Genomic DNA, 19,164 nt, shown 5'->3' on the forward strand with positions numbered 1-19,164 from the left:
CTTATAAGCAATTGTTTTAATAGTACTTTTTAGTATTTGTATGATATTGACAAAACTTAATGCCATAAAATTTTTTAGATATCCAAGATTCAAAATATGTACCTACTCGACCAAACTCTTAATGAAGTAATATTGTGGTTAATTGAATCAAATCTTGTATTTTTATGTATATCAAACATTTCAATTAGCTTAAGTTACAATTAACTTGTGAATATTATACATTTCTTGTATATACGGAAATAAAAAATAATTTCTTCGAAGAATAATAAACCTTAACTGATCGTAAATTTTTATGATTGTGACCGTTGTAAATTACGATATAATTAAATTGTAAAGAAAATATTTTGAAACAAAAATCTTCTTATAAAAGGTGGCTCATATCTATACGTGCGCTGCTATATACCATGCATGGTATATAGACCATCATGTCTAGACAAAAATTTCGTATGGAGACGATGATCACAGCCGAATCGGCTTTGAGTTACACAGGCTTAAAATCAATCTCGACTCATCTTTTTACTTTTAGAAATTATAAGTATAAAACCGTGCCGGGCCGCATTATTAGATATAGTTTGGAAACCTCAAAATAAGGACTTTCTCATGAATATTTACGATATAGTAATAATCTCTTTAGATTTCGGAAACAGATGACTTTAAAAATTGAAATATTTGAATTTTGTATTTTCACTTAAAAAACGATAATTTTTTAGGTGATGTAACCCTCTAGCTTTCTTCAACTTTAGCGCAATTGGCTACCTTGTTGATTGAGCCTTATAATTGCTGAGCTGAACGGGTATATGATATCAGTTCTGGCTTAGGAGTTGTTTATACATTCTAATTGATACCTTGGGAAATATGACAGATAAATTCGATCCATTCTATCAGTCTGCTTTGGGAGTATTATCAAATATCGGACACCCTCTGTATATAATATTATATAAGAACTACATTAATATTTTATAGAAGTTCTTTTTACATTTAAAACTTTTAAAAAACATTTTAATTTTTATGTAATTTTTGTGTCAAGAGAGTATAGAAATAGGAAGATGTCAAAGAATATTTGATGTTAATTTAGTATCAAAAATTTTCAAAGACTAAAATGAATATAGTTAGGCAATATGACAAACAATTTTCCGATAAAAGAAAACTTTTCTTTGTTAATATCAAAAAAAAATCTCTGAATACATACGTAATAAATCATAAATTTTTATGTCCTTTGAATCATTAAAAAAATTTTTTAAGTATGAGAAATTTTCTATTCCGAAAGTTTTATATAAGGAACGATGTGGTGATGTCAATCAAAAAGATAAGGAAAAAGCAAGTTAAAAGGAATGAAGCGCATTGCAGTCTTTATTGAATAAAATATTGATTTTTTAACAAATTCAATTAGATGCAGTCATATAGATTTTTAATCATAATTTCTTTATTAATTCATGCTTTCAAAATTTTCTGATATTATTACAAGAAATAAAATATAATTGTGCAAGTTATTTGGAATAATTTCTGAAAGCCTAGGGTAATGAAAATTTTGTTGAGAATACAATATGTTAAACACGATTACATGCAAAAAATGCATATTGTTTTAACGTAATAATAAGTTTTTACCATGGCTGAAAATTTATTACTTTCTTTGATATATGCATACCGAACTATTACTTCGCACACAATTATTATTCGATCATCATTCATTCGATAGCATCGAATCCACTCTCAACTAATAGTTAATTCTTTTCGGATGAATTCTTAAAAGAGCAATGTTCATTAAACATTTGTTAGAGCGAGGTGGTGAATGGGTTGGACGAAATATCAAATATTGAGATCGGAGACCTATACAAATTCCTCAAAAAAAACGAGAGGCTTAGATAGGCAACCTGTTGTCGAAAATTAGATGACGAATTGGTGCTCAAGGGTGGTGGTAATAAAACGGTACGTTTGTGCTAATTGGGTTGCGACTAATCTGATGTACTGGCCACGTTAAACAACCATATGTGTTGGAATGTTAAATGGACTCCATATTTTATAATATTCTCCCATTATTTAAGAAATACGAGTACAATCATTCAATACCAAAATAAATGCATGAAATCTATTTTAATGTAATAATCGATGGTAAATTGATTATAGTTAATATAAAAATACCAACATGAAATCAATAAACGTAAATGTAATAATAATTTTTGGACATTAAATTCAATACAACATATACATAAACATATAAAAGCATTTCTGAACACTACATATGTACATATGTAATGTGACATGAATCTAGTATAAATATTATGTAATTTATAACATTAATCGATCATAATCAAGGCGTTAAAAGGCATTTAGTTTTATTAGAATATTCGGATTAAATGCTGTTTCGTGAGAAATCTCTATTTATCGCAATATCTTCTACTTTACCTATAAATATATTCAAGTATACATAATATATACGACTATACGAGTAATTCCATTTCGGAAAATGCCAAAGAGTAAATGTAAGAAGCTATCAAATACAAGGGAAATGATTGAATTGACATAAATTTTGTTGTTCTTACAAAATATCCTTATATTTTTTTTTATTAAAAATTTCAACAAAAATTTTATTTATTTTTGATTTTATTGTCCTTCCGAATATTAAAATATTGCATAAATTATGGATGTAATTCGTATAAAATATTTCATTTTTATTTTTTTGGCAATAAAAAAGGAAGTTGAAAGAGGAAATTTATTGTTTTTCTTGCGTTGATAGACGCCGGTATAATAATAATGAAATTGTTGTTACATCGTACATGACTGAGAAGGTACAGCAATGAAAAATTTTCGATTAATTCAATTAAATTTTTAAAGAAGGGGCTATGAGAGACTACTTTTTATTATTGAATTTATTAAGACTTTATTGTAAGAGAGAAACAGAAAGAGAGAGAGAACTTCTCAATTAAAATTCTTGAAATTAATTTTTATTGCAATACTTTTTTTAAACTGGAAAACCCGGAATAATTGCAAAAAGTTGCATGAAACTGCATCACAGAGCCAAAAAAACAATGGAGTATAGCAATGGAGGTGGTTTTTGGGATTGACCTCTTTGCACCTCGTTGTTGATATGTTGCACTTCATTTTGAGGCAGGGAATAAATGGAGTCGAAATAATAGGGTAAGAAATCGAAATTGAGAGTGTGATGAAGAGAAATACTAGAAGGAGGTTGAGAATCAAGCAGGTGTTGTAGAGTACGCGGTTTTAGGCGGTCGTGGCGCAATGTTATTTCGGTTGTTCAAATCTACAAATTTACCTCATGTGGGTTACGCTATGTGGGTTATGTGGGTATGCACATACTATAGTAATACAATTTCATTAATAATAGCCTTTAGATTGTGGATCCTCGCAACGTTTTCCGAATATTTAAGTAGGTTTGATAATGCAATGCTAAAACCATATATTAACAAATTTATTTCACGTTTTAACGATTTTCATCCATACATCTCATGATTATTGCATATAAATGTATTATGAAATCACAATTAGATCTTAAAAGCTTAGTAAATTTTATTGATTATTTACCTTTCAATTTTCATGCTTCTGTAAATTCTAATTGAAAATTAGATTTCATTTTACTTTTGTTTCATATATTTCACATTTTATATAAAAATTTATTCTGCTTTTCTTAAGCTTCCAATTTTCTCCAAGAAAAAAGACAAATATTCCAAATATTAAAGTATAATTTTTATTTTATAATTGAATGAAATAAAATTTATACTTTAATATTTGGGAAATTTTGCTGACTTTGGAATTAAATTGAGAATTACTTCACATTTCTTGGATAAGCACTTTATTTCTTGACATTTTATAATATTACTTTTGGATAAAAAATAATTTAATTAAAAAAAAATTTCTAAACTTTTTAGCATTTAGTCTAGTACTCTAGTATATGTATAAAAATCATAATATTAGTAATTGAATTTTTTATCCACACATACACACATGTAAATCACATTAGATTAATCTAATTCAATTTTACGCCACATACACACTACCTATACATATATACAAATAAAGTGCGAATATCATAAATTTTAACCTTAAATTGTTTTTGTGTCTATATACGAAATTCTTGAAAATTTCGAATATTTCAATAATATTCAAAAATCTTTAAATTTTTAATAAATTTAATGTATTAAAGAAAATAAAATACTTACATACATATAAACATAAATATATTTATTTATTTTTTATTTTCTTTTAAAGGTCCTTGTCCTACGGGTACATTTTCTTGTGATAATGGTACAATATGTGTCCTTCAAAGGCAAATATGTGATTCATATAGAGATTGTTATGATGGTAGTGATGAAAATGAATGTGGTCTATTTCATGGTGATACAAGATTAACTCGTATGATTGTGCAAAGATTAATGTCAGCTATAAATGATTCAACAAATTTAGATAAAAGAGGAAAATTACATGATTGTGGTGAGTTTTTTTGAATTGAAAATTTATATAAGGTTTATTGCTATTATATTGATCAAATTGTATATTATTTTTATTCACCTATATGTTTAGGTATTACGAATTATCCCGAAAGCTGTCAATGTAAACAAAAAATGATATATTGTGCCTCAAATGGTTTAAATAAAATTCCAGAAGTTAGTTTAGAGGTAAGTACTCTTGTAATACCAAATATGTTTTTTAATTTCACCAAAATTCTTAACAATTAACCTTCATTATCATATTATATATAGGTCAGTCATTTCCTTATAATTGGAAATAATATAACATTGGAAAAGGATTCCCTCCCGTACACAAATCTAGTTCATTTGTACGTACTTCAAAAAGAAATATTTTTTTTATATTTATAAAATAAATATAAAAATGATTATTCAAATATTGTGTAAAATATTTTTAATTGATTTACATCTAACAAGTTTTTTAAGCTTACTTAAGTGTGGAGTATAACTTGTATAATACTATATACAAAGGATGCATAGACCTAATCCACATTCTAAAAATCTGGAATATTGCTAAGGTGGTTTTTATACCTAAGGCCGGGAAAAGCTCTTATAACTGCCCAAAGGACCTTAGACCGATGAGTCTAACATCATTTCCATTAAAAAGTTTTGAAAAGCGGTTGATGAATACATACGGGACAACTTTAACCAAATTTTGTTGTCTTCAGCACAACATGCGTACTGCAAGGATAAGTCGACGAAAACGGCCCTGCATTCTCTTGTGCCCTGCTACATAAAGGGATTCCTGAACAACAGGGATTATACCGTGGCGGCTTTCTGGATATCGAGGGTTCCTTCAATAACGTCACTTCGCGAGCGATCAGTGTGGCAATGAAGAGCGTGTCGATTCATGGACCCCTGGTGAGCTTGACAGAACGCATATTGTTGGGCAAGACCATCAGGGCTCATTTTGGGGGTCAGTGTGTCGATGGCTCTGTTGTAAGAGATACCTCTCAGGGAGGCGTGCTCCAGCCTCTTCTTTGGAATCTCGTCGTAAATCAAATTTTGCGACACCGTAGCCCACAAAAAGAAAAGTCCATGCCTAGTGTCAGTAAACATTTCAGGTATTCTTTGCAGTACTTTCCACAAGAAATCAATATTCCTCAATTCAAAGAGCATACTTTTGAGAAAAACTTTTGAATTAAAGGAACGGCTTCCTTCTAGATATTTGAAAGCCAATTGGTATGATAATATATATTATGAAAATGATGGGATACTAATTGTGTGCGACTGCTGTTCAAAATTTTGTTCTACTTTATTCAGATGGGGTATACCATCTCATAATATACCAAAGACTGATATTGATCGGAGCTCTTCCTCCTATTTAAAACCAGTATTTTACTGATTCAATTAAATTCAATTGTTTATATTGAAAGTACTCCCGGATTCGTATATGAATTCGCCAAAACAATTCAAATTTTTAGTATACAATAAAAATTTTACATAATTTTTGAATAATTCTGAACTCATTTTTAAGTCATATTTAAATTTTTTCTTATTTTCGCACTTATACAATCATTATAACACACTATCACGTGCACTTAAGCATTAGAATTACTCAAATTATTAAAATTTTAAATTCTGTTCAAAAAAATTAAATAAAAATTATAATTTATTAACCTCAAACAAATTTTTCATCACATTTTCACCAAATGATAAAATTCAATAATTATTTTAGTTTTCTTTTACGTTTTTTCTTTGTTTTTAATATGAAAATTAATAAAAATTATTTTCTTTTCCTTCATTTTCTTTTTTGAAAACAGAAAACTAAAGGATTGTAACATATCAGATATCCCAAATGGTTTATTCTTAAAATTGAATCATTTAGAAAAATTATATTTAAATTATAATAACATTAAAAATTTATCAGAAAATATATTTAAAGGATTAAATAAATTAATTTGGTTATTTTTAAATTCAAATCAAATAAAATTTATTCCAATGGAAATATTTTATGATATACCATTAATATCATGGATTAATCTAACTGATAATAGACTGACTTTATATAATAGTAATTTTCCAACAATGAATAATTTAGATGAATTGTAAGTGAATTTACATATACATATTTTATTTTATAATTAAAATTGTATTTTTTAATTAAAAATTTCCAATATTTTAAGATTATTAGATTATAATTTAATTGAAGAAGTCAATGAGAATACATTTAAGAATCTTATTAATTTAGAACATTTGTAAGTATATTTTATTTATTAAACTTAATTTTTCTTTTTAAATATTTTATTTATAGTAGAACACTGATATATGCACAATGATCCTTTAGATGCACAATGATCTCTTAGATTTCCGAAACCATACATGCTATGTTTTCCATTTGTTGATATTTGACTTGATTTTTCTGGACCAACAAAGCTTACCTTAGCTAATATACACCTAAACTGTTTCATATGTTAAGTACATAAACTACAAGCAATATTTACGTTGTCCGACTATCCTGATTAGTTTATGTATGCATATACGCTATATGTTATTAGGTTTTGGAACAAAATTCTTCACATACAACAAAAATTCCAAATATTGCCAAAAATATATAAAATATGCATGTCCTTTTCATACATAATTTAAAATTATTATCCTTGTACACTTTAATTGTATGTCATTTATATACCAGAATGTATAACATAAGTTTCTATAATTGTACACAATTTTTATTAATATACAAATACAAATTTTTTATGCAAAATAAATTTTGATTAAAAAATTTTTTACATTTTCTGAAATTTCTAACCAACAAAAAAAAAATTTCAATAAATAAGTGAAACCATAAGAACAAAATCACTAAATTCTCAGACAAAGAATATGTGTGTATGCTAAAAATTCCAAAAATATATTTTATTTGCATACACACACACAAAAATAAACAGAATCCCTTTTGTAAAGTCTGATACTAGATCGTTTAATCATCTGTAAAAAAAAATTTAGTCTGCAACACCTTATTTTAATCTAAATATTTGAAATATTTACATACATACGTACTTGTTGATGATTATTATACAATTTTTTTGAGTATATCCTTGACAAATATCCTATAAAGAATGATAAATTATTATTAAAATAATAATAATAATGAAAAAGCAAATCTCTTACATCTTCAAACTTAAATTTAACTCTTTAATCCTTTAATTTTTTTTTCTTCTTTGTTTCTGCAATATGACTTCATTAATTCAACAAAATATCCTTGAACTTGGAAATTTCGATTGTAATCATAAAATGATGATCATATTTACTATGATATGTTGAATGCTTGCTTCTTGCTGGAATGATGAAAAATATTAATGTACCTATACACAAACTCATCTTTGTTGGTTGGAAAGGAGCCTACAATATAATCGTATACGATATGTAGATGAGAAAGCATTTTGGAATTTAGAAATATTACGAGATTTGTAAGTATAGAGATTTATGTATATGTGTGTATGTATTTTAGTATAAGATGAAAAAAAAAATTAATGTTTCAATTTATGAATTTTAAATTAAGTCAAATTTATTTTGCTTATATACGAGTAATACGGTTTATTAATGCTTTTGTGTTGATGAATTATTCTTTGGAATTTTTAGTAGAGATTATAAGAATTTTGAGAAATAAATATTTCTTCCTTATTCTCATATACAGCTACTCCTATTTCTATTTATTTGTGTAAGTGAGTGTATTTCGTCTATGACAGTAAGAGTATATGTAGAAATATAGAAATGAAAGAAAATTTATTTTAATTAAAATATTATGTTGGACGGGAGTGTATCTTTTATACGCAAGAAGAAAATTATTATGGAATAATCTTTTAGAATAAATTAAATATTTATATTAGTTCTTAAATAATAAATATGAGTATAATTTAGGTAATTTTATTTCATGAATCTAAATTAGTCAATAAATTAAAATTATGACATTGTTGTTGGCATATTCACATTTTCTTTTCAAAAAAAAAAATCCACAAAAAATAGTCTAATGGAGTTAGAACTGTATTCTAGAGCTGAAACACAAAATTCGGAACGAAATTTCCGCAATCCTAATAATGGCTAATCTATTCGGAGCGAAATTGGATACCTAAGAATCTATCCGATGAAGCACTCAAAATTACATGATAAATCCAACCCGGATCCGCTGTTCGCATTAATTCAGGTTTAACCGCGCAGCTCTATTTCGCTCTATTTGAAATTTCTCTCCTTCAGTTTTTTCGGACGTATATTTTAGTGTCTTTTCCCAACGTAACTCTGTATATTTTATTTAAATATGGCTGTATTTTACTAGTATTTTTCCTACATAATGTTTTCTAATGTTGTGGTTCGATTCTTACTACTGCCTCCCAGTACGTCCTGCTTTTGTATAGTACTTCAAAGAAGTATAGAACGCGATGTTCCCTGTTTCGATTGAAACAATAGCAGGCTTTCTTGCTTAATGAATAAAAAATATAAACAAAAAATTTGATTTAGTTCAGATTAAACGGTACCTTACATTATCTATTAACGTACACGGTATACATGTTACGATACACGGTCCTCTTTTATAAATGGCCGGCTTTCATTCATTATGCGAAATGCAAGTTTTACATTTATAAAAAGTAAGCTAGCAAAAAATTCTCTCTCTAATGTCAAATAAGTTCTCTATTTCAAATTTATTAATTGAGACTAGGGTAAATCTGCTAAGCTGGGTAAGTGTTACAGTTGTTACTGCAAACTGGCAATTTTCACAGGCTTATTCTATGAGGAATAATTCAAAGAAATTATTGTTACTCAAATTTTATTTTTCAAATTGTATAAACATACCACAAATGGTACCATAAAACTGTACATATAGAATATAGGGTTAAAGACAAAAATTATAATTATTGTGTGTATAAAATTATACAATATGTAGTATGTAATCAAATAAAATACAAAGTATTTCAATAAAACTTATAATCCACTTGTAATCTCTTACAAATTCAATAAAATTAAGTACAATGTATATTTTAATTTTTCGTGTATACATACTCGGTATACATACTCACAATTCATTATATATTCAATGTTTATTTTTTGAAATCCAATAATAAGACCTGAAACACGTTCACATACAATGAATTTTGTGCTCCTTGTGAAAATGAAAATAAACCGAATTCATGTTTACATACTTATATATTTACAAAATATCCTTTTTTTTTACTACAATGAAAACATTTTGTAGTAAAAACGAGAAAACAAAAAATTATAAATCCTGAAAAAAAAATAAACTTTATTCAGTAGAGTCCCAAAAATAATCCATTCAACGTGCTATTTTGGAAAAAAAATACAATTGGGTTATTGACGTTTATTTGTAAATTTTTTTTTGGTTAGAAAATGCGGTCGTCGGTATGTGAATTTGAATTTTCCGAAATATTAAACTTTCAAATTAAATTCAAATTATTTTTTTTTTTGTTACAAATATAATTAAGAGGAATAAATTAACAATAAAATATAGATATACGAATATGCATCATTTGCATTTACGGTAATTGCTTAAATTAAAAATCTTAAATAAATAGAAAACAAATTTGATAACGTACCGCAATTAGTGATTAAAACAAGCACAATTGAAATTCATAAACAGAAGAACCAAAACCAAATTTAAATAAATTTAAAATATTTTATTAAAAACATTATTATTAGATTTTAGATAAATTAACGGGATTGGATTAATGAGAGTGAAAATATCAATTCTTTGAAAGTAATCGTTTTCAGCGATAACGCTTACCGCAATGCGGGACGAACAAGTCTACAATATAACATGTAAATATGTTTCAGTCGAGACTGATTATAAAATTCTATAGTAAGCCAGCTGAACAAAATTTTTGGTGCTTGTGTATAAACTACAATTCTACACTATCCCCCATGATCTGATTTCTTCAATTAGTTTTCAGGGTTGCATGACTGCTATCTTATCCTGTTAAGCTACTCCTGATATATAAAAGTAAAATTCGGCACTAAAGTCCTTAAACTTTGATGGTTCTTGTTTTTTTTTTGGGACGGACGTTCGTTTTTGACAATGTGTCAATGTCATCAGAATAATAAATATATTGAAATAATTTTTAAAATATTTCTTGTGTTTTACATGAGACGCAAGTGCTATCGAACTGAGTTTTCTCTGAACTGACTGTACAAGCACAGTCATACTTGATCTGACCGTATTTGTATATAGAATCTTACTTAAAAGTTGTTACAATTTCATCACGTTTATGAATTATTTTCTAATAATAATTGGTAATCTTACTCTACATGAATTAAAGAACACAAGCTGTTGTTTTAGATTTCATATACTGGACATTTCTCTAATACCTGTTTACATTATGGAAATTAATTTTATGTCTCATTTCATTAAATTAGAATTGAATTAAGATTCATATGCCTTATACGTACATAGGTGTAATTTTTTTACATAATAACAATAATAGCACCTGCCTCTCTATTCCTTCCTAAACAATACCCTTTGCACATTTGTTTACGTAATTTTCTTAATTTGTGTGTAGCCATAGTTTATTTTAAACGTCCTTGAAGTGAGTTTTGTGAACTTAAAGAACGCGTAAATAATGAATCTAACACACATATGCATAATATAAAAATAAAACTCTATACCATTAAATTTATTTATAAAACAAAATATCAGAGTTAGGAAAAATATAAAGCGCCTATTGTTATGCAATAAAATAGAAGATTTCTTTTTATTAATTTTCTAAGTGATACTATTTAACTATATCGTAAATAATATTTCGTTGATTTTGAAATAAAAAAAAGCTTCCGTTTATTAAATTTATATGTGATAGAAAGGCGTCAAGAATTCTATTATTAAAATAATATGTGCGTCGCTTACATATGTGTGGGAAAGATGACCGACCATTTCGTTTTTATAGTTTCTTCTAGTCTACGATAAAAAAATCAGGGTTCTTTTTTATCTTGTTTTCGTTTTGTTTTGATAGACAAGCAAAAGATTAAGGAATTTAATTCAATGATTTGCTTCATAAAATAAAAAATAAACGTTTTTTTGGAATTTCGTAGAGAATGGTGTGTCTTGGCGGTAACTCACTTATAACAATATTGTTAACAATGAAAATAAATTGAAATGGAAGAAGGTCTTCAAGTTTCTCCATATATTCACTGTTTTCATAATAAAATCCTGTGAAATTGGCCGATTTCTATAGTATTTTTATCACATAAAATGAGTGATATTAAAAAGAGTTTTGTAAAAATAAAGTAGAAATATTGAGAAAAATTTAATAAATAAGTATTTATATAGGAGACAGTTATTTTATATTTTGGAGAGCTTATTGAATGTATTATGTATAGGGTGGCCGGTTTGTTGAAATAGTTGTAAATAATTTGAAACTGGTTTTGTTAGAAATTATGATTTTCCGAGCATCACAAATATAATAAATGAGGATGTTATTCCGATGTGAACGGAATGGGTAAGGATAAGGTGAGGGCTTTCCTCAGGGATCTACCATTTAATGCCAATGGTGGGATCCAAATCAACAGGGGGATGTTCTTAATGTCTAAGCTAAGCAAAATAAGGTAACCTTGATGTTGTTGCTTGCACACCGAGCATAAAGAGAAATAAAAAGGATATTTTGTGGTCTCAAATGGATAGCAACTGTATTTATCAAACCATGTGAATCCGGTTTTAGGGAATTGAGAATGAAAATTTCTCGCAACAAAGAACAACTGAGAATAGCGAGCCAAAGTGGTTTACTGAAATATAGTTGTCCAAGGCATTCGGACACCAAAAAATTCATAGCTCACAGTTATCTAGCTCAAACTTTATTTTTTACTGTCAAGGACATTTTCTTTTAAAAGCACACCTAAGAAACATGGGCAAAACGAGGAATAAATTGTCACGACTTTGTCTGGAAAAGGACGAGACGTTAAAATACCTATTGTAGTTTAGCGAGATAGTGGCTCGTTTCAGTCTGTGATCGACAATGTAAGTTTATACACTATATAAATTCATTTTCAATGAATAAATCATCAATGGATATTTGTATATATAAACTTCCATTGGTCACTTTAATTTAATATAACCCTGTTATACAATACTGAATATTTTTATTGAAGTCTATAGTATACCCGAAGGATAAAAAAGAATGGAAAGAGTTATTGAACCATTCTTGAATTCGAAAATTATTAGAGAAATCGTAAAAATTTTCAGAAATAGCAACCAAAATGAAAAAGAAAATAAGAGAAAAAATATGAGAGAAATGTGTGAAAACCAAAATTTCTCTGTGTACATATAAATAAGAGATTTGGGAATGAGTGATGAAATGGATATTTTAGTGATGTGAAATGTGGAAAAAATTTAAGGTTTTACGATTATGATATAAAGGAGTTATTTTTAGCAAAAAAAAAAAAAATTAAGTAAATATAGAAATAAAGATTCTCTAATAAATTGTTATTATAAGACTAGGTCCCAATTTTTTTCCCAACTTTTTCTATTTTTTTTTTTTCTTTATTTTTCTAACAATATATCATTGAATGGTATGTTTAGATAATTTATTGCTTACACAAATGAATAAGTCACAACAGAGTGATGGGGAACAAAACGTTCTATAAAATAAAATAATTATATACGAAAATGTGCACATATTATGGTGCAAGGACTTGTATGCATGTGGATGAGACGTAAGATACTCTTAAAATTAAATTTATTGGAAAATTTTCTTTTTAAAATAAAGTAATAAAAAAAATATATTTGTTCTTTTTTGTTTTTTTTCTTCCAAAAGGTTAAAACACTTTGTTAGCCAACTTTATATTTTTTTTTCTGCCATTCTGTTCATGTAAAGATAAATTGCAGCCAATCTATTTTACACTATTCTTTTTCTCTATATATTTTTGTATATGGTTACTATCTGTGTTATATAATTAATTTAAAATTCAACTCAACAGAATTAAAAAAAAAATTTAAATATTTGTGGGCACCGCATAAAATTTTTTATTAAAACGTGAGTGAAAATAAAAATATTTGTTGGTCATTACAAAATCTTGAATTTTAATATAGCCTTCACTATATCACCAGTATCTAGTGATAGTGTATTAGACATACGATAGAATAAGTGTTATTGACTGTAAATATTTTTTCAAAATCTAATTACATAAGATATACAAAGTTTATATTAAATTATTTTTACATTTGAACAATTTTACTAATATTTTTTTTTTCTTTTTATTTTTTAACTTAAATTTCAGACGTCTGACTGGAAATCCGTTGACAAAATTATCAGATAATACATTTTTAAGAACATCTCTTTTGGATGCACTGTAATAATAATAATAATAAAACAAAAAATCAAAAATAATACAAGATATTTAAGTATATCCTTCAATAAAGGATAAAATATAAGAAAATTGATTTTATAAATACATTCGATACTCGCACGATTCGCATACCAACTACATTGTTATTATTGTAATATTGTATACTGGTATTGTGTTTATGATTCCTAGTTCATAACTTATTATTATGTTAATGAAAGCATTAATAATTTGGCACACTTTGATTACTTATATTGAGAAGTTAAGGCTGTAGTCACTAAATTAAACTAATAAACTGTTAAACCTTAGGCGCTGATTGAAATAGTTTTGCACCATACATCGTTTATAAAGGTCTGTTGTTTATTTTTTCTAAAAGCAATTCCAATTAATCTCCAAAATAATCTCCAAAATATTCTCCAACCAATCTCTTCTTAAGTTAATTAGTCAAAAAACCAATTAATCCCGCTTTATTAATATCGTAAGACCAGGATTTATTCTCTTTCCTCTTTTGTTATACCTTGTTAATGAGACATATTTTTGAGCCTTCTCATACATTGCTGCGCCTTAGACAATTTTTTAAATTGCCAATATTAAAAATGGGGACTGCATATAGCCTTCGAGGTCAAAATTGTTGATACCATTCGTAAAATATAGCAAACGGCGTTCAAGAAAGATCAGAAGTTTTGTTGTGAAGAAGGTGGCAGCCGGTTTTGGCTTCGAAATAAATAAAATGTGAAGGCCATTATTATTAGAATATGAAGCTGATCAAGTTTAAATTATGTTCAACACCCTATTATCGTGCGAGTATCCTTAATTTACAAATTGTTTTTACATTATTTTTACAGAAGCTATACATTTTAAATTTTAAATTATTTTTATACTTTTTCTATTTTTAGATATCTTGGTAGAACCAGCTTATATATAACACCAAAACTATTACATTATTTAAATGTATCCTATTTAAATATTGAAAAAACAAATTTCGATACAAATATTATTTTTATTTATATTAATCGTATCGAAAATCTTAAATATATTGTATTCGATCGATTCTATTATTGTTCAATGACACCGCATATAAAAAAATGTAAACCAAATACTGATGGTGTTTCATCGATAACTGATTTAATATCGAAACCGGTATTACGTTATTCAACATTATTAATGGCAACATTAACATTCATTGGTAATACATTGGTAATATTTTGTCGTTTTATTTATCGTGATGAAAATCGATCTGTTACATTAGTTATCAGAAATTTAGCAATTTCAGATGTATTAATGGGATTTTATTTACTTGTTATTGGTATACAGGATTTACGTTATCGTAATCGATATCATGAAATTGCTAAAGATTGGATATCATCATGGTATTGTGTTAGTATTGGTATATTAGCTGTTATATCATCAGAAGTATCAATAATGATATTAACATTTATGTCATTTGAACGTTTCTTTTTAATTGCAAATCCATTTAAAAGTTATAAACGTATGAAATTAAGTCATGTATCATTTGCAATGTTTTTAATATGGTTTATTGGTATTTGTATTGCAATAACACCAATAATAATATGGAGATCAAGAATGAAAATATTTGGTACATATTCTGGAATGTGTTTTCCATTGCATATACAAGAACGTTTTTCAATTGGTTGGGAATATTCAGCATTTATATTTTTAGGATTAAATTCATTTTTATTAATTTTAATAACAATATTATATACAGCATTATTATTATCGATATTAAAAACAAGAAAACAAGCACCATGCTCTATATTGGATTGTGAATTTGCGATAAGATTCTTTTTTATTGTTCTAACAGATGTTACATGTTGGGCGCCAATAATTTTTATGAAAATAAAAGTTTTTTTAACTTTTGAAATTTCTGGTAAGCAAAAACTTCATTTTTCATTTTTATATTTTCAAATAAATCACAATTGTATACATGTAGACGACATTTATGCATGGCTGGTAGTATTCGTTTTACCATTAAATTCAGCTGTTAATCCATTTTTATATACGTTTACAACACCAAAATATCGAAATCAAATTTTTGTAAATGGTTGGAATAAAATAACAGCGGCAAGAAGAAAAACTGCATCATCAGGAACAGGATCAAATCCAGGTTATTTTGAACATTTTTTTTTATTTTGAAAATTTTATTATATAATTGCAAATTTTTTAGAAGAGACACAAGGAAGAATAATACATCATTTGAATAGGAGCAGTTCAAATTCAAATCCAAGTTGATGATCAATTGAATTAATTAATATTCAAACTTTGAAACCCCAATAACAACAATATACAATGAAAAAAGAAAAACGAAATGTCAATTAGTTTATAAAAAAATATTTTTATTAATTATATTTTAAATTTAAAAAATTAAAAAATATTCTATAGTCTTAAGTAAATATTTAATATTTAAATTGTGTAATTGTAAATTAGTTTATATTTAGAATAATAATTCTGCATTTAATTACAAATTATGTAATATTAAAATAATAAATTTTTGTACTGTAATTTCATTTTTTAAGATAAATTTTAATTCAAATAAGATAATAAGGTTCTGTTAAACTAAATTTAATTAGTTAGTTCTTAAAATTTTAAATTCATATATTGTATAGCTTAATCTTTGAATTTTTACTACTTTAATTCCAAGTAATACTAGTCGACGTTGATTACTAAATCATTCTCAGTTTGCTCACTACCATTACAAGAAATAATCAATTTTTAATTTATAAAGTTATCTGGACGAAAACGTCCTTAAGTATTTGCAAATTTTTCCTATTGATTTTTATTTACAACTTTAATTTCAACAAACAAACTGTTTATTACAAAATCGATAAAGAAATTTTAGAAGGTTAACTTTTATATTAAGGATATTTTATTCAATTGATTATATTTTGGGAATATTTAGTTTTTATTAGAATTTTTGTTTTTTTTTGCAATGCCCTTGAGAATACTAAAAAGCTTTACGATTTCAAATACTTTTCCAGAATTTTTCTCATTTTGTTTTTTTCTATTGTACCCATAAGAGCCTCTTATATTTTTGAAAATAAACAATTTTTGACCTTGTTCAATGTAATGAAATTCGTGAGTTTCTATTAATTTTAATGTAATAAAAATTTATCAAATGTTTCTTTCAGTAGTAGAATGTTGTGGTGCGTAGGATAAATTTTTAATGTCGTGAATTAAATTTTTTGTTATTTGTACTTACAAAATATGTAGTTGAAAATGTAAGTATAATTTAAATATTAAATAAATAAATTCAAAATTAATTCAATTAATAATAATTGTTACCAACCATTCCAGAATTAGGGCTGTAGTAAAATTTTTGAATGTGTTTAAAAAATTAGAAAAATTAAAGTTTTCTACTATCAAATGATATTAAAATGAGTAGTTCAATTAATAAGATGTGGTTTAAAAAGTCGAAAATGACATTTCCAGGAATATGAAAATCATTTCCTGATGAAATTATTGTCATCTTAATAAGCTGCTTAATTTTTTTCCATTTTTGGTTTTTTGTCTCTGATGAGTATTTGATTTCATTCGTATGTTGCATTCAGATGTTCTTATGTATTCTTTAGTTTCTGGCAACGATTGTTTTAGGGACAAGTATATAAAACTATTCTGTAAACAAAATTACCTAAAATTACCTAAAAATTGTATCTTATTTGCTTAATGTCGTAAATGAGTATAATAATGTAATTTTTGCAATATTCTTTTAAATTTAAATTATACTGCAAAAAAATGCCATCTTTAAATTCTTTCCAATATGGAAACACTGCCACCATCTCTCCGCAAAAATTGTTTAAATTAAAAAATAATTGTTAAAATTACTCTTATTTATATAATAGATTCTTATCAAAATATCACGGTTTTCAGGACCTCATTTTCATATTAATAACAGTTATAATAAATATATATGTACAGCAAAATATAAAGAAAATATTTTTTATAACTTTTGTGTTAATGTGTTTTTATTTCGATTTATTCGTATATTGAAGATATTTTAGCAATTCCTTAAAAATTAAAAAAAAAAATAGAACATAAAAAAGTAGTAATAAAAAACGTTCTATAATAGAAGTGTTCTTGTGCACGAATGCTAAGGACTGTTCACAATTATATATAGATACTGAAACAAAAAAGTTTGAAATTTGAAGAAAATTTTCTCTATTTTTTACACTTTTTGTATACAAATCGTTAAATTTTGTACAAAATTAAGGATGAAAAGGACAAAATATAAGGCAAAAACATTGTTCTTGAATGATTTAAATTATAAATAAATAGGTGATATCGTGATATCCTTGCAAATGTTATTATATTGGCTTGCCGTAGTCTAAAAGTAAGAAGACCAATACAAAGAGAAGCTAAACTTGACTAAATTTTAAAAAATTTATTTGAAATATTAGAGAACGTCCGCCAGACTTGATTTGATAACTTTATTTGCTCGATAAACATCTTTTAGATTTAATGAAATTTATAATTTCAAAAAAATTCAAGAAGCAGCTTCAACTCTCTCAAGAATTCAAGAGAAACTCCAACGCCACGCGCCTGTACCCAATTGTTATTATAAATATTTGATTGGCATTTGTGTATAAAGTGTCAAAAAGTAGTTTCAACAACCTTAGTTTGAAGTGAGACAGCCACAATCTAGTTGTTTAACAACCTATAACACATGGTATTACAACCTTTCTATCTGCACAGTTTCTTCCACAGTAATTATATTTCAATTAAAAAAAGCATAGAAGTAATTGAAAGTTTTCTTTTCTTATAAGAAAAGTATAATTTCTAATTAATGAATAATTGACAATTTGAATTACGATATTCTATTTTTTACAAATATTTTTATTACCGGCATTATTGAACGTCCTCTTTTTTTTATGACTTTCTAAACTTTATTTACACATAAGTGTGAATGTAGTTGTGCATCCTATATTTAAGTTTTATATACCAATGTTTGTATATATTATTATATGTATACGTATAATATGTAAAATAAGATTGTGTTTTAATGTACCGGCATTGTTATAAAATTACAAAAAAATCAAAATAGATTCTTTGTTTTTCTTTAGAGAGTGTTGTCTTGAAAATGTTGAAATTCCTTACTTTTGTTTTCATTTTATTCCGAAATAATTTACTACTCAATGACGACGAACGTAAACTTTTATATTATGCAGGACTTACTCAATTATTTTCTTTGTATATGTATATATGTATATATATATTTGGTGGACCATGGGCAGTGTGCAGACAATAATATTTTAGATTTTTATTAAATTTTTGTCTTTCAACATTTTGTATTTTTATTTTGTGGATTTTTTTATGGTATTCCTTAAATTCTAAATAATATTGAAATTTATTTTTGTTACTTTTCATTACTTACCGCGTATAAAGCCCGCAA

At 26.2% G+C, this 19,164-nt stretch overlaps 1 protein-coding gene across 1 annotated transcript in view; it reads left to right on the top strand.

Annotated features, from left to right (window-relative positions):
• The window catches only part of LOC129608061 (relaxin receptor 2), a 40,952-nt gene extending 24,868 nt beyond the window's left edge, over nt 1–16,084 (top strand). The window contains exons 2-11 of the mRNA XM_055519372.1: nt 4,225–4,446; nt 4,537–4,631; nt 4,716–4,792; nt 6,245–6,529; nt 6,608–6,679; nt 7,820–7,891; nt 13,695–13,766; nt 14,657–15,648; nt 15,712–15,885; nt 15,946–16,084. Of these exons, the coding sequence (XP_055375347.1) occupies nt 4,225–4,446; nt 4,537–4,631; nt 4,716–4,792; nt 6,245–6,529; nt 6,608–6,679; nt 7,820–7,891; nt 13,695–13,766; nt 14,657–15,648; nt 15,712–15,885; nt 15,946–16,010 (2,126 nt within the window). The 3' untranslated portion in view covers nt 16,011–16,084. The remainder of the gene's footprint in view (nt 1–4,224; nt 4,447–4,536; nt 4,632–4,715; nt 4,793–6,244; nt 6,530–6,607; nt 6,680–7,819; nt 7,892–13,694; nt 13,767–14,656; nt 15,649–15,711; nt 15,886–15,945) is intronic.
• Nucleotides 16,085–19,164: the final 3,080 nt, after the last annotated feature.

Source organism: Condylostylus longicornis, unplaced genomic scaffold, assembly GCF_029603195.1.
Source record: "Condylostylus longicornis isolate FDR11 unplaced genomic scaffold, ASM2960319v2 ptg000030l, whole genome shotgun sequence".
Classification (NCBI taxonomy): domain Eukaryota; kingdom Metazoa; phylum Arthropoda; class Insecta; order Diptera; family Dolichopodidae; genus Condylostylus; species Condylostylus longicornis.